At 40.3% G+C, this 16,727-nt stretch overlaps 2 protein-coding genes across 4 annotated transcripts in view; one reads left to right on the top strand and one right to left on the bottom strand.

The window, feature by feature from the left end:
• Positions 1-1,796: 1,796 nt before the first annotated feature.
• LOC102797746 (membrane cofactor protein) lies at positions 1,797-9,184 on the top strand. Of its 2 annotated transcripts, none has more exons than XM_006794261.3 (11): positions 1,797-2,251; positions 2,358-2,555; positions 3,674-3,773; positions 3,853-3,926; positions 6,663-6,881; positions 7,003-7,197; positions 7,877-7,973; positions 8,238-8,311; positions 8,406-8,585; positions 8,676-8,861; positions 8,952-9,184. In XM_006794261.3, the coding sequence occupies exons 1-11, from the start codon at positions 2,197-2,199 to the stop codon at positions 8,972-8,974; spliced, it is 1,401 nt and encodes a 466-aa protein (XP_006794324.2). In that variant the 5' UTR covers positions 1,797-2,196; the 3' UTR covers positions 8,975-9,184. The 2 variants fall into 2 exon arrangements, with proteins under 2 accessions (XP_006794324.2, XP_006794325.2); XM_006794262.3 differs by having other exon boundaries at positions 1,798-2,251; positions 7,006-7,197.
• scube3 (signal peptide, CUB domain, EGF-like 3) overlaps positions 9,174-16,727 on the bottom strand; it is a 75,587-nt gene continuing 68,033 nt past the window's right edge. For both annotated transcript variants that reach the window (XM_006794259.3, XM_006794260.3), the window contains 13 exons: positions 16,181-16,303; positions 15,914-16,030; positions 15,724-15,819; positions 15,463-15,579; positions 15,165-15,326; positions 14,852-15,055; positions 13,873-14,034; positions 13,613-13,780; positions 13,378-13,539; positions 13,095-13,292; positions 12,855-13,007; positions 11,748-11,827; positions 9,174-11,459 (listed from right to left, as the gene is read on the bottom strand). In XM_006794259.3, coding sequence (XP_006794322.2) covers positions 11,307-11,459; positions 11,748-11,827; positions 12,855-13,007; positions 13,095-13,292; positions 13,378-13,539; positions 13,613-13,780; positions 13,873-14,034; positions 14,852-15,055; positions 15,165-15,326; positions 15,463-15,579; positions 15,724-15,819; positions 15,914-16,030; positions 16,181-16,303 — 1,895 coding nt within the window. In that variant the 3' untranslated portion in view covers positions 9,174-11,306. The remainder of the gene's footprint in view (positions 11,460-11,747; positions 11,828-12,854; positions 13,008-13,094; positions 13,293-13,377; positions 13,540-13,612; positions 13,781-13,872; positions 14,035-14,851; positions 15,056-15,164; positions 15,327-15,462; positions 15,580-15,723; positions 15,820-15,913; positions 16,031-16,180; positions 16,304-16,727) is intronic.

Raw genomic sequence — 16,727 nt, forward strand, 5'->3', positions numbered from 1 at the left:
ATAGCTATGATATGGAATGTAATGGACTGTGAAAGTCAATATAAATGTAGTTATGTAAGTCAAGGAAGAAAACTGAAATGACTTTGTCTTCTTTTTTTGAGTGATACACTCAATCTAGTCAGAGAAGATGGGGAAAAATACAAAATATGTCAAAGAGGACTCACTTTTGTCCACTCATGGTGTCAGCACACACCTCAATCATGTCACTCCCTTGTTCCAGATCAATTGGTTTTTGTAGCGGGATCGCAAATACACTGTGGGACGCAACTTGTAGTGCATAATTACTGTTCTTTAAAATATATTGATGTCAAAATAATGGTTAAACAGATAAAGTGAATTCGTAACTTATTTTAAATTTTATATTGGGGAAGCAGTTTGGTTATCAAGGATTTGGAGCAGGAGAAAAATGCCATTCTGAGGAGTTTGAAACAACTGAACAACTAAATATGATGAGTGTGTGTGTCTGTGTGCTGGAGTGGGAGAGCAAGCCTCTAAAGATAGACGCACAACATTAGTTCATCATTAGTTTTTTTGTATGCTTAAATTGTTCAAGTGTTAAAAAATCATTCCTCTGAAAATAATTCGGTACAAGGACTGGACTGAAAATTAGTGGAAAAAGCAGCCTAAAGAACTCTTGAGAAAATTACAAGGTTTGGCTTCTTGGAAGCAAAATATAAAGAAATATGAGGTGACTTTTGCACAGAATCATATTATAGCTGCTGAAAAAGTTGCAATTTCAAATGCCAAAACTGACTCACTATAACTGATACACAGCCAGTTATAGTGACTCAGACCTCTGACTCTACTACCACCAGCAGCATGTCCTGAGTTTCATAACCATTATTAGAATTGCTGAAACTTTTAATTTTGGTTCCCTATGCAGGAGGGAATAATTAAAGCATGTTCCAAACGAGCAGATTTTCAAATTCAAATTCAATTGTATACAGTTCTCTGAGAAAACATTTGCCCCTTTTTTGTATATTGTCACACTTACATGTTTCAAATCATCGCACAAAGTCTTTTAATTTCAGATGAGACTAGATAAATTAAGTAAATAAAAATGCAGTTTTTAAATGGCAATTGAGTTTATTAACTGTTATTATTAACAATTGCATTTATTAATTCATCAATGACTCATCCAGGAGCTAAAAAAAAAAAAACATCATCGAGGGAATGAAAATGTCACTTGTCTCAGTTAAGGTCAGAGTTCATAATGGGGTGCTAACAAAGAGACTGGGCAAAAATGGTAAGGTTCCAAGGTGAAAGCCACAGCTGACCGAAAACAAACAAACAAACAAAAAAACACAAGTGTTCAACTCACATTTTCCAAAAAAAGAAAAAAAACATCAATCATCATGATGATCTCCAGGACATTTAGGAAAACTGTTGTTGACACATTATACAATCATTTTGTAAAGGTGGAGTTTTGGTTGGTGCTGAACTGTTTTGGATTATGAGGACAAGTGTTGCTGTTATTACAACCGTTGGGACAACCTCTGCTGCACCTGGAAAGGGAGAGGCTGCTTGTGGCTTTCAGAGGAATCTGTTGTTGCTGCTACAATAATGACTTTGCCGGATTTTCCTTCGCTCACCCACACTCTTCTCACACACTTTACGTCATGGCTCCCCTGTTATTATGAGTTGCTGTGCTTACATAAAAATACTTTGTTACGTCTTTTATCAGTCTGTGAACTGCCATTTGCTGGAAGTCTTAAATCACGACTGGATCACCTCGGCATTGAAATAGATTACACAGAATAAAAGAAGGTCAAGTCTGTAACATGACAAACAGCTGAAACCCAATGTCAGCTTCATCTGCAGGATTAAAATGATCATACAGTTAAATTTAATTCAAAAAATAGCGTCTGTATGTTAATATTGTAAAGACAGGATATGGTGCAGGTCATATTAAAGGACCAAATTAACTAAACCAGTTTAAATAGCATTATTATACTGGAATAATCCTTTTTTGCTATGAAAGCCCATTATAAATTTATTATGTTTCTAAAGCCTCGTAGAACTTTCATCCCTTTTTAATCTTACACGATGAATAAGCAAATAACTTTTTTTTAATAGTACAGCTTTATGTTTTCATGTCCATTTCCTGATGGGCTGTCCCAGTCTTCCTCTATAAATTGCTTCACTTGATCCTCCTGTTGGCATCTGCCTCTAAGGACAGCCTACAAGCAAGACAACATGAGGACTGTCGGTTGGAGTATTTTGGTTTTCATGTTAGCCTCACTGGCTTCAGGTAAATAGTAATGATTTGTTCATTGTTATTTTCGTATATCATGTGTCTTTTTTTTAAATTATGTATTTATTTATGAAACTGATGGTATGATTTCCCAAAAATACAGGTCAAGTATCACAGGATTGTTCAGCACCAGATAAATACCCGAACACCAAACTGGAGACGAAATATGCCAGGAGACAGAAATTCAGCCACAACGAGAAAGTTTACTACAGCTGTGATGACGACTTCACTGCTTTTAGGGGCAGCAGGGCTGTGCAGTGTGTTGATGGACAATGGACCAAACTGACTTTAAAATGCGAAAGTAAGAATTTGCCATGAACCATTTATTTGTTTTCAAGGGCGGAAAAAAGAGTCGCTTGCGTGTTGTTTCACTCAACAGCCTGTTTACTGAGATATTCTTAGACCTGTAATTTACTTAGATGGATTTAAAGCAGCGCAGAAGCCCGCTAACACCCCCTACTGGGGAAGGTGTTTAATAGATATACAAGTAAAAGAATTTATCAAGAAAAAAGTCGTTCATAAAAAGAAGTCAGAATGCACACAGGTGTTTGGGAAATTTACTGACAACAACATTTCTTACAGCCTTAAAGGTAGATTCACATTTTTTCAAGTCTAAATCAGTTGAATAGAGTCATTTAATGTACTTTGAATAACTTTTTTCCCTTACTAAATAATTAAGAAAAATAAATGTCTCGAAACAAAAACTTTCTGAATTAGAAAAAAATGTGGGGCATAATCTCTTTGGCTTTCTTTGGTTTGAGAGTCACGTGATGGTCTAAATAACCATACTGCAAACTAATTTTTAACTAGATTATAAGAGATAGTGTACTTGTAACATAATTGCCTCTGTTTTACAACCAAACTGATTAATGCAGTTCTGTCTTCATAATCAATGGCCTTTTTAAAAATGGAACTGATTTTAATCATTGCCAAACTACAAGATGCAAGATGGTGCTAACAGAGCAAAAGGAAACTAAAGAAATACGTTTCGTCAGATTATCAACTGAGGGTGAAAATTCTTTGAAGAAAAATGTATGTAATTTACATGATTCATCACTCTGCTTTTTTTGAGTCATTTTCCCCATAAATAGGCTTATAGTTCACCACATATTTTGGCTCGAAGAATAAACTGTGTTTTACAGTTCATCTCTGCAGCCTCTTTAACCATAAATGATCATTTCATGATTTAAAATTCTTTTATATTGCTGGTATCAAGACCAGTTCTGGGCTTCTTAACCTCAGACAAGCATCAAATGACAAGTCCTCTACAGTATCAGTTTCTTCACATGTTCCAGTTCTTTTTCTAGACCTCCATAAAACATTCCAGTGAAATCAGCCTTGGTTGTGGGCTTTTATATTTCCATCTAGAAATTAAACTGTAATGTGTCATTTACATGCTTACTATCTTGCATTTAACAGAGATATCATGTGGCAATGTTGGTGAGCTAACCAATGGAGAGTTCCAGTATGAAGGGAATTCATACACCGGGGAGAAGGTTTATGCTGTGTGCAATGAGGGGTAAGTTTTACTTCGAAGAACTCCTAAAACATCAGAATAAGACTTTTAAGTGGTGTTTGACTGCATCTCTTATCTACAGATACACTCTGAAAGGGCTGAACTACATGATATGCAAAAGGTCTGGATGGGCTGGTGAAGTCCCATCATGTGAAGGTACAGTGATGTGGTACATTGAAGTACTCTAACTAGCTTGTAAATGGAAACCCAATAGTTGTGAAACTGTAAGGGGTGGCTTTAAGTGGGTGGTAGTGTTAATGCGTAACTAATCCCTGAATGTTATGTAAGTTGGGAGCTTAATCTTTTAACTCAGTTGAAGCAAATTTCCCATGTTTGTTTTGGACAAATTGCTATTTGCACAGAAGTCCAAAGGCAGAACACCACTCAGGTTCCGATCAGGCAGGCTGTTCCTCCCAATCATGCTCCTCCAGGTCTCACTGTCATTGCGTGTGTGAGCATTAAAGACTCCCAGAAGGATAATTGAAGAGCACACTCCAGCCCTCCACCCAGTAAATTCAAGAAGGCTGGGTAGTCTGAACTGTCAATGGGAGCATAAGAACAAACAACAGTCAGAACCCGTTCCCCGACCCGAAGGTCCAAGAAAACAACCCTGTCATCCACCAGCAAAACCCCCAACGTACAGTCCCACTGTCTCAGGGCAAGTCCAGGCACAGTCCTGGAACAATCCAGCTCCTTTCCATGAAACTGTTTCCAGAGTCTGACGTATGGGATGTATGAACCCAAATATATCTAACCGATATCTCTCAACTTCATACAATGCACTTTCCCTGCCAGAGAGGTGACAATCTATGTCCCAATAGCCAGACTCGATAGCCAGGGTCTCCCTGTAGGTGGTGGGTGTACAGGAGCAGGCTAAGTGGAAAGCAGCTCAGGCAGTAGCTAAAGCAAAAATCTCAGGTGTGGGAGGAGTTCAGTGAGACAATTGCTGTTGGTCTCGAAGCAACTCTGGAAAACCTAACATGTGATTCAGCAGGGGAAAGCATTGGAGCTCCCCACTTCCTCTACTGTGTATAGAGGGAGTGGGGTGTTTCTGACTTCAACTGATGGCATAGTCGGGCAGTAGAAGGAATACTTAGAGGACCTCCTCCCACTGGCATGTCTTCTGTAGAGGAAGCAGATTCTGGGGATAGTGGGGACAACTTGCCTATCACCAGAGGTGAGGTGACTGAGGCAGTTAAATAATTCCTTGGTGTCCAGGCCCCTGCATTAGATGAGGTTCAACTGGAGTTTCTAAAGAATCTGGATGTTGTAGGGCTGTCTTGTTTGACATGCCTCAGCATCATCATGTGGAAATCTTGGATGGTGGCCCTGGACTGACCTTGGAGTGGTCGTTCCAATCTTTAACAAACAGGACCGGAGACTGTGTTCCAACTACAGGGGGATCACACCGCTCAGCCTCCCCAGGAATATCAATGCCAGGGAGCTGGAGAGGAGAGTTCATCCATTAGTCAAACCTCAAATGCAGGAGGAAAAAATTTGGTTTTTGTCCTGGTTGTGGAACAGTGGATCTTTATCCTCTCAACAGTATTTAAGGGTGCATGAGAGTTTGTCTAACCAGTGTACTTTTGTGGACTTGGAGAAGCTATTTATTCGCATACCTCACAGTATCCTGTGGGGGATGCTTCAGGAGTATCGGGTGCTGGCCTGCTGCTGAGTTATTCAGACTGTGTACAACTGTGTACAATTTCTGTAGCTAATTTGGCTGTAGCTCAGGTGGCAGAGCAGGTCAGCCACTAATCAGAAGGTCGGTGGTTCGATCCCAGGCTGCCTCCTGGCTGCATGCCAAATATCCTTGGGCAAGATACTAACCCCATGTTTGCCTACTGGTGGTGGTCAGAGGGCCTGGTGGCGCCAGTGTCCAGCAGCCTCGCCTCTGTCAGTGTGCCCCAGGGCAGCTGTGGCTACAATGTAGCTTGCCATCACCAGTGTGTGTGAATGGGTGAATGACTGAATGTAGTGTAAAGCGCTTTGGTCCTTAGGGACTGAGTAAAGCGCTATACAAATGCAGGCCATTTACCATTTTCTAGGTGGAGCCAATTGGTGGAAGGCTTTCACTTTGGTGGCCACAGGATCTCCTCTGCTTTTTGCAGATGATGAGGTTCCAGCTCTGAAAAGTTCGGAGCCAAGTGTGAAGCAGTGAAAACGGATGGATTGCCTAATCTGGATCAAGGAAGAGTTGCTCCCCCAACTGGAGGAGTTTAAGTATCTTGGGTCCTTGTTCACAAGTGAGGGGAAAAAGGAGCAAGAGATTGACAGACTGATTAGGGCGGATAGCAGGGTCAGAATTTTGGTGTAAACTACATCAAAGCATGGATCCAACCTGCCTTGTAACAACAGTTCAGACTGTAGTTAATGTAATGGTGTGGGAGATATGTTCTTGACACACTTTGGGCCTTTTAGTACTAGTCGGGCATTGTTTAAACACCACAGCCTATTGAAGTATTGTTTCTGACCATGTCTATCCCTTTATGACAACAGTGGTCCATATTCTGTTGGCTTTGGCAATGAGTTCACTGTGATTAAATGGCCTTCATGGTCACCAGATCTCAAACAGAGCTCCTGTGGGATTTTATGGAACAAGAGATTCACATCATGGATATGTAACTATGGGACACTTATCATGTCAGCATGGACCAAAATCTAAGAAAAAAAATTTCATTGAACTTATTTAATCTATGAAAAAGAGAATTAGAGCAGTTCTGAAGGCTAATGGTTTCAGCACAGTACTAGTAAGGTATACCTACTGAAGTGGCCAGTGAGTATATTTGCATAGCCAGTTCTTCTAAAATAAGTATTTAGATTTAGTAAATTCTAACCTTTGTTCACTTGTACTTAAGACATGAAGTAAATTTTTCTTATTTTTACTATCAGAGGGAGGTATCACCTGCCCAACCACAGAAGTAGCCAACTCTGTGCAGAGAACTGGAGGTGTTTCTGCATACCAGGTGGGAGATAACCTGACCTTCACCTGCAGTGAGGGTTTCCAGCTGAATGGAGCTCAGCAGATCACATGTGACTCCAGTGGCCAGTGGAAGCCTCAACCTCCTCAATGTGTTCCCATACCTGATGATAAAATTGAACCATCACCTGGTAAAGGGTTCATATTTTTACCTGATACGCCACTTACGCTGCATTAGCACTATGAAAAATGGTCTTCATCCGAGTTTGCTAAAACTAAAGTGATATCTTCCCCTGTGGAAAATGTTTTCAGCAGGTAGCTGTGGTGTGCCACCAGCTGTCAGCAACTCTAATGTCCACCTTGCTGACAGGTTCATTACAAAGACATCTTTCTTATCTGGGCAAAAGGTCTATTACAACTGTGATGTTGGATACGTTGCAGCAGGTGGCAGAAAGTCTCGCCTCTGTAATAATGGGAAATGGACACCACTGAAGCTTAAGTGTCAGCGTAAGTATATTTTATATTTCTTTTTGATCAAGTCTTTTTATAAATCCTAGTTTTTCCACATTTTATCCCATGACCAGGATAGGATTATTGTTGACATACAACAAATATTTTAGAATATTTATTTATTAATGTAACACTCATCAATTAAATTGTAAGTTGCACCCTTGTCCATCAGAGGATTTTAGTGGCCCTTCAGAAATCAGAAATAATTTACTCCATATCCGTTTTCAAATATCGTCCTGGATACACTAAACAGTGAGTCCTGGACAAACCTCTACCACCTGAAGTTGACTTTTCTTACAGTGGAATGATTTAGATCATATAGTATGGATTTTTAAGTCTCTTTGCTTTACTTTTTTTTCATGCATTTACATTTTTACCATGGTATCACCCCTGTGGGGAGTGCTTAAAACATTGCATTCCTATTGCATACTTAAAAAAATACCTCTAATCTAGGCTGGGTTACCACTGAGCGTAACCTTGAATTGGACAGGATTACTGCATTATCTCATTTGACCAAGTCTTGAGGCTCAATTAAACTTATCCATGTTGAGATGAATGAATGTGTTATCCAAAACAACAGCACCACATGATGAGTTTGTCTTGCTGGACATTACAATAAAAATTCTTGAAATGCAGTACTGTCATGTTAAATTATTTCTGTTCTTTGGCTGTAAAGGAAAGCTTTGTGGCTCAGTTGGAGATGTTCAGAATGGACAGTTTGTATATACTGGAGTAGAATTTGGAGATACCGCTACAGCCGTCTGTGATGAGGGGTAAGAATTTTTAAACCTCCTGCATTCTCAGTGAATGCAACTTTGAAACAAAAGGGTTTTCAGCCTTTTGGAGTTACCAGAACTTCTGCATTTATTACTCACAAAATGTTTTCTGTACTCGAGTCACAATTGTTATTCTACAATTGTGTTAACATAACATACAATTGAGTTAATCACTGTGTCCAATGTAGAAGTGGAATTTTAGAAATCATTTTGAAGATGTGGTCTTTAAATGAACTCTGCGACCCATTTCCTGACGTTTAGGTTCATGCTTGTGGGACATGCAACCAGACACTGCATGAATAACGGCTGGAGCGGACGCAACCCTGTTTGTGAAGGTTAGGTTGCCTATTGCACAAGCACACCACAGCTTTTAGATGTCAGTTGGTTTTCCTGAATCTCAGCATCCTAAAATTATTGTATTTCTTGCAGCTGCGGTGTGTGAGGACCCACCTGAAGTGAGCAACGCAGAAATAACTGGCCTTCAACATGAACCTTACACATACAAGAGTGTTATTCGCTATTCGTGTCGTGCAGGAACTCTTGTTGGAGAAAGGGAGATTTGGTGTACTAAACATGGGACATGGAGTGCACCTGCACCAGAATGCAAAGGTCATATATTCTGACAGAGCAGATTGTAGTTTTTTATTGTGTTTATGAATAATCATTAAAGTTGAATTCTTTTCTTTTTTTTCCCCACAGAAATAACATGTCCATCACCAAATGTGCCTAATGCTTACTGGACAGGAAACCACAATCAGAAGTTTCAGTACAGGGCCACTATATATATTGAGTGTAATATGGGTTATGTCATGAGTGGGCCGGGTACAGTGTACTGTGAACGTGATGGCCGATGGTTACCTGAGCTTCCCAAATGTCAACGCAGACGTAAGTAATCAGTACTTTTTCCTGGTATGAGTAACCTGAAGTACTGTTCCCACACTAAAACTATGATTGCCTTTTTTTTCCCCTCCCCAGGTTTTGTCAACCAGTGGGGCTAATTCCCCAGCTCTCAAACCTTAAACTTCCATATTTAGCGCTATCTGTCAAAACTATTTAACAGCACTCAATGGATGAAAACAGTTAAGCTAACATTGCATTCTTACCAAACTGCAACTTATTTAAAATCAACCTAAGCCATTTGGGATACCTAATAACCTAAAAATGTATTATACATTACTATACAGACATTAAAACATGTTTTAAATGAAGCTGAAGTACAGTTTGTTTATTTTGATACGCGTTTGGGCAAGAACAGGTACAAACTTTTCATTCACATCTGTACATAGGTTGGGGTTTTTTTTTTTTTATTCCTTACAGTTGATAATGTTATGTGTATCATCTCTAGACTAAACGGTGAGTGAGCATTTCATGAACAAACAAGCTACAAGAAAACAAGAACACCAATTCCATTCATTTTAAAAAGACAATACAAAATCCAGACATTTCTTTACATGAGCAATAACAATTCAAGTGCAAATATCATTATCAACTCCGATACATCATAGCAAACTCTTATTTTAAAAGGCAACAATTAAAAGGGGGGGGAGTAAATCAGGTTGCAAAAAGGAAAAAAAAAAAAAAAGCTGATTTAGGTGGGATGGGTCAGTTTTTGGCAACGTGGGCCAAGTGAGCGCATGGAGAAGTTGCATATTGGATTTTAAGATATAAATCAATGACTGAAGCTGATAATAAAGTGAGGATTTTATAGCTGACGAGTTGTTACTTGGCCCAACATCGCATTTGAGTCCAATATGTTCAATTTCTTTGTCCTCCTAAAGTCTGAGTCTTAAAATACATGGGGTGACAGTGCCAACCACCTCACCAAGATGCCACCCCTTTGTTACATTTCACCACACATAATGCATTTTTCTAAAAGTAGTTACATTTTAGAAGTTAAAAATCTTCTCCCCACAATGACTTACATTTAATACAAGGAGTCGCAACAAGAAAACAACCCAAAACACATTTCACAAGTTGTGTCACACTTGGCTTTAACCAAGAATTCATTTTCAATCATTGCACTCTGTATTAAAATAAAGGAAAATGACTGACTGCAAATCTAGAGCCCAAGACAACTACACATGCCTTCTCTTGGGAGGTCTTTGGAAGAGCTGTCTTCTTTAGGACAGAATAAAATTTGAGCAGTCTTGGGTGTCTTTGGACTTTAGGCGGGTCGGACATGAGGGGCAAAAAATGATTTTGGGGGTCCTGTGTAAGAAAATCGTTATTAAAGAATTCAACCCTCGTCTAATTTATTTTCATTATTTACAAGACTAAAAAAAAATTAAAAAAAATAAAAACAAATTATAAAACTGGTGGTCCACAGACAGGCAAGGTGAGAATATCAATTTCCTGGGTGTAGAAACTATAGTGTATCAGATTCGGAGCTTCCCTTTGTTTTTAAACCTATAGATTATAAATGTGTAGCGTACATCAGAAAGACAATGAGACTGAAGAATTAAAGTGACCTTTTAAAAGAAGCAGCAAACATAATGTCCCTCAAAGACATTTCTTTCTCTCTGAGACATGTTCCACTAAGCATCACATTATCTCATTTCTGTGGCTCCCAACAACTTTTTTCATAATATCCACCGCATTCCTAAAATAGCTAACCACCCTTTTTTTGTATTTGCTTTAAGTTGGCTTGGAAAAGAGCAACAGAAATAATCTGAAGGTTGGAAAATGCTGGTACAGTCTAAACAGACAGAGAATAACTGTTTTAACAGTAAAACCCTTGGAAACTGCTCTAAGAGCTCAAATATAGTCGGGCTTTGAATGAGCTGGACCGCAGCTGCGACATGAATTTTACAACTGCTCCTCCTCGAGGACAGCACACAGACACTGAAGATGGAACCAGAGTTACACAACACTTGCACAACACTTACAGTCATACTTATTGGTAGGAGTTGAGCTCATTTAAGCAAATACAATAACAAGCTCAGACAGCACGCACACAACATCACTCCTACTGTCTGAAATAGGCGTTTCTATTGTTTGTTTTCTTTTTTTTTGTGTGTGTGGTTTCGTTGCACAACACAATAGAAACCAAACCCACTCACAATACTCTATATCCCCACTAAATGTTTGAGCTCAGGAATGCAGACCTGTGCTGAATGGTAACTGACCAAAAAAGAAAAAACAAAACAAAAACGGTGTTGAAAAATTTCTCAGGTCTGCATAGTGTTTATTGTCAAAGCCTACAAAAAAACAAGAGGGTAAACGTAAGAGTATGTCTCGTGTCCCGTGAGAGTTGCGCGATGTGGCCTATAAGATGGAGGGGGATATTGGGGGGGAGGGTCGCGATCCGGCGTGTCGGCAGCTGTGTGGCTTTTACTTGTATGGTCGCAGAAAAGCAGAGACTTTGCTGCTTATGAGGCGGATGAAGGAGCGGGGAAGCAACTCGTTGGACTCCCGAGTGGTGTACTTAAAGTAGTTGTGTGGGTGAGCCAGCACATCAAAGAGAGTCTTTATCAGTTTTTTATCCTGTGAGGAAAAATCAACAGGTATAAAGTCTTTAGTGAAACACACTTTAGTTCTCAGTTACTGCCTTAATCACATTTGAAGGTGTTGCTAAATACTGGAAAAAAAAAATTGCAGCTGTACGAGAACATTAATCTCGTCAATATTAACGCACCGCCTGACTCACAACAACAGCTTTGTTTATTCTTACGACACCTTTCCTCTTCAATGAATCACCTTCGCAACAATGAATGATGCCAATGATGCATACAGTTAGCAGGAAAAGGAAGAAGAAAAGGGGGCTGGGCTAACCTTGAGGATTTCTTGATGGTTTTCAGAGGCGTAGAGCCTTCCGTCTCGCACTATGTCCTCTACGAGCTGTTCGTAGTCCTCTGAATTCATACAAACAACAACGCATAATATAATCACTGCTTGCTTTCTCATAGCATGCTGAAAACAGGTCATGCAAAACAAGTTAGGTGGTGAAAAAATTAACACAAACATGGCGAAAAAACTCATTCATATCCTGGAAAACTCCCTTTGACTCAACTTAATGTCACCTTTTTGTAAAGGGAAACTACAGTGTAACATTAAAGGTGATTCATAGGCAGGTGTGTGTTTGGTACACACCTAAGCCATCAGGGTGGCAGAGAAACTGATTAATCTGTCAGACAGTCACGTTTTCCAACCTCTCTGTAACATTCCTTTCCTTTGTATTTTGGACTGTTAGCCATAAAAAATGATATTTTCCTCTATTTTACAACTTTTGTTTTTTCTGAATAATCGATCATTTAAAATCAGATGACAAATATATAATAGTAACAGTTAATTGCAGTTTTAAATGGCATGTCCACCACAGTTCCACTGTTTTTGGTGCAAAATATATAACATTTTAGTCATGACGGCAGATATGTTTTTTGTGCTGTAAGCGTTATTCTCGTTAAAATGACATTAACGCCATAACAACCGGCAAATCTCCAGTTACGCCGCAAATCTCCGTTGTGCAGCCCCACGCACGGGGCGATCCGCGCTAACTAGCTAACGGAGATTTGCCGCGTTAATGCGGTTATGGCGTTAACGTCATTTTAACGAAATTAACGCTGACAGCACTAGTTTCCATGTACAATAATTAGCCAATCATTCAAATTAAATGTTGTCCATCTTTTTGCAAAAAAAAAACTAATATGTGTTGTTTTTACACAGCTACACTGACAAAAATAAAAAGACTGTCACTGACCACAAGTGTGATATTTGTATATATTAAAAATAATACTGCCTGGATACACTGATCTCACTAGAAATAGATTTATTTTATAAAACAACCCTTTAAGGTCAAAATAAAGTCTGTCAGAAAAATTTTAGACACATAACAGTTCACAATCTAAGCCATCTGGTGAGAAAAGTGATAATGTTTCATACCATCATAAGTAACATAGGGGATCTGAAAGCCTCTGGCACTGTTAGCCTCATTAGACTTGAAGTTAATCCAGAGACGTCTAGACCGAGCTGTGAAGGCGATGGGCCGCTCATACGTCTGACATGTCTCGTAGGTGGTGATGGATGTAGCTGACCCTTGTATTAAAGAAGAAAAATGACCAGATTCATAGTGTGATTAAATTACTACATTTCAATGAAAGCTAATGAAAAAGGGCCACTTACAGTTCTTCCTCATAACCAGCACATCTCCACATTCATCCTCTGAAGGCAAGAAAATCTCCGGCACAACAATTAGGATCTTGCGCTTGCTGGGTGGGTTGATGTTCCAAATGCACTCCACATTTGCAGGGTAATTACCAGGATAGTTAGGTGACTCAATATAACCCATAAACTCGCCCATCTCCCCGCCACATTGCCTGTCTAGACGCACACAAACATATCAAATTAAATTCAAGCCCATGTCTGAGAAAAATGAACAACACAAAACAATCATTTTCATACTCACTCTTGCACTGTGAGACACTTGTGGCACCATCAAAATCAGTGGTGGTATTTCCAGGACAGGAGATGCAGTAGTTTTGTTTAAACTCTGTCTGATAGGTCCCCACAGGGCAGCGGATACAGCGGTGTACTGTGGTGTTGTAGTAATGACCTGGAGAACAATCAACTGCAGGGAAAAAGTAAAAATATTAAGCGAAGAAGTTTGGATTTCTTCCCCCCAGCAAAGATAAAAAGTTGACCTTTGACTTCACAGTCGTGGAAGGAGCTGGCCCCTTCCCGCTTGGTGCTGAGACCTCCCCCACAGGGAAAGCACAGGGTCCGTCCCAAATCTGGTTGGTAATTGCCCTGAGGACATGGCAGGCAAGGTTTGAATCCACTGCTGGAGTAGTACCCTGTTGGACACTGGCCTGGATTTGATGTGAACAACACAGGGATCAGGCTTTTTAATGAGTCGGAAATGGATGTTTAACATAGTCCGTGGGACTTTAAACAAGGCTACCTGCACAGGAGGAGATGTTCCGCGCGCCCACAGGCCCATGGCCATCGCTTCCAGGACAGAGGTCACAGGCCAGCTGCCCCTCTTTCTCCTGGAAAGTGCCGGGTGGACACTGGACACAGCGTTCCTGCTCACCGTGGTAGTAAGAGCCTGGCAAACATCTGACTGAGAGAACATCCACAATGGCTTCAGTTAGAGATTAGGACACACTTAGCTATAACTCCTCATTAACTAAATATGTAACGTGGATGGAGAAAATATGCACTATATACATATGCACAAATATGCATTTGTTATTTGTATCTGGGATCATTTCTATTAATTCTGGTGGTTAATCTTTGTAACACATGAGGAGAGCAAACCAGAGCAGATGAACACAATTTTGTTTTTTTTGTTTTATTGTTATTGGCACCTCAGGTGATAGTGGGTTCCAAAGTAGCTTGCAGGGGCAGAAGCAATTGGCTAAAACAGCTTTACTTGCATGTCCTTTATTACATTTGCTGGATTATAGTAGAGCCATCACATGATACCGGATGACACTTAAATCAGCTGATCTCCTAGGATTGTGGCTGGGTCTGATTGGGTGATGACTGATTAGTTTTGTTGCGAAGAGACCTCACCTGAAAACTAGCCAAAGACACACCTTCTATGAAACAATGATGCACAATGTGACATTTCGTAAGGTTATATTCTGACATTTAGGGTGTACTAACACTGGGCACAATTGCTCTGTAATATAACCAACAGTCCAACCAATCTCCGCCTGGGCCCACCTGTTCAAGCAGCCCAGGACAGAGTTAACCAGACTTGACGCTCAGGTATGACCCAGTGCTCCCGTTAGTCAAATTAACTGAACTTTGGAGCTCAGACGTGCTCATGTGTGGTATTTATTGGCTACTGTGAGTACATCCTAAGTTTCTAAATACATCCTTGCAGCAAAATTAGCTTATCCAAGACTACCATTTCTGCTCTCTGGTCTTACCACATCGGCCACTGTCCCTCTCCCAGCCTGGACCACAGTTTTCCTGAATAGGAGCAGCCTGGGGAAGTTTTTGGGCCACCTCATATTCCAAACCAGCAACTCTGATGAGGAAGCGCTCCTGGTTGATGGACTTCTTCAGAGCCTTGATATAGGTTTTAACCTGCTTCTCCATCCGTTGTCTCAGGCAGCTGAGATTACAACTCCCTGGATTGGAGTCCATAAAAAATTTAAATAACATTTTAAATAATTATGTCTTAAGCACCAACTAAGTTGATCAAGGTTTTCCTTCGGGATGGAAAAAAAAAAGTCCAACCTGTAGCATCTGTAGGTTTGACCTCAGCTTCCAGCTCTAATGTAATGCGTGTTACTTCTTTGTTAGAGGGGTTGCGAGCACGTCGCCCTTTAGCTTTCTTGGAGGAGTCACATTTAAGGTTGACAAATGTTACCAGGCAGTTGCTGCAGGGCTGCCCCCCTCCTGTGGACACACAATATCATATAATATCTTTAAGGCAGCACCGGCATACATTGCTTGGATCTGTTATAGAGCAGTCAACCTAAATAAATAAATAAACAACACATCTGTAAAGGAACATATCCAGTTAAGGACTGACCTTGTCCCAGTGTCCGTCCTCTGTCCTCAGTTCGGCCAGGCAGCTTAGGATGCAGGTGACATTTGGCGTTTTTGATCTTGAAAGAAGCCGTCTGCTTTACTGGAGGGGCCAGAGCCTCTACAGACAAACACAGCCCAGTGGGTAGGAGGACACTGAAACATCACACTGCCATCCCTGCAAAGACAGCTGTCTGTGCTGTTGTGATTGACATGTTGGGTCCTCGAAAACTCTGCAACCATATGAATATTGAGAGTGACAAACCTATGCAGCTCTGACTGCTGTTGGAGTTCAGCCTAGTGGGGGACTTCCCTCTGAGGATGGGGATACCACAACTGACAGAGTAGCTGTTATCAGATTCTGTAAAGGTTCACACAAAAATAAAATAAGTCCATAAACTAATCTTTTGGATCTGAGATACTTTGTGACTCGACTCGGAATTGCGGTGACATACCTGCCAGATAGTGAGCCTTAGAAGCACATGTAAGAGAGCAGCTCTCTTTCTTGCCAGTCTTGCTGCAGGTCAGTGTAGCCTTTGGTGCTACAAGCCCAGGAGGACATTTCACAGGCTCTGAGAGAAAACACAATCTACAATGTATCACATAATGTTAACACCAATAAGCTGGCGTAAAGAGAAAGACTGCACAAGCAGTATGTGGAAAAGGCCCACTTCGAGTGTATGTCAGTGAATCAACCACTTGGGGGCAGTGCTGCTACATACCAATACAATCTTTCTTATTCCAGTGCAGCTTGTACCCCGGTGGACAGGTACACTCATAACTTCCCAGTGTGTTGACGCAACCATATTTACAACCTCCACGATTTATACTGCACTCGTCGATATCTGTGAAGAGAGGTGTTAACATAAGTACAAATGTCCTGTGGACATCTGAACATGCCTGGGAGAAGATCAAAAAAATATCAAAGGGAAAAGGATTTTTATTGACAAATACGGCAACAGAAATATTAAAAAAAACAACAACAATGTGATTAGTCCAAAACAATCTGGAGTCAATTCTGCTGATTTACATGAAAGACAAGCAGGCCTCTTATAAAACAGCACAGCTATGAATGACGAGTTCCTGTAAGCTCAGTTCCATTCATCCTCACGCTCTGGAAAGATTAATGTGTTTGCGTGTAAACAGAAGTGATTTCTCGTTTTGATGTCACCCACATTCAATTTCATGGTCAGAATTTCTCTGCTCTTCAAGGAGAAAGACTTGTGGCAAGCAGTAAATTATAATCAACTTTTCAAACACATGCTGAGC

The sequence above is a fragment of the Neolamprologus brichardi genome, chromosome 20 (assembly GCF_056152115.1).
Source record: "Neolamprologus brichardi isolate AB-2024 chromosome 20, ASM5615211v1, whole genome shotgun sequence".
In the NCBI taxonomy this organism is placed as follows: Eukaryota; Metazoa; Chordata; class Actinopteri; order Cichliformes; family Cichlidae; genus Neolamprologus; species Neolamprologus brichardi.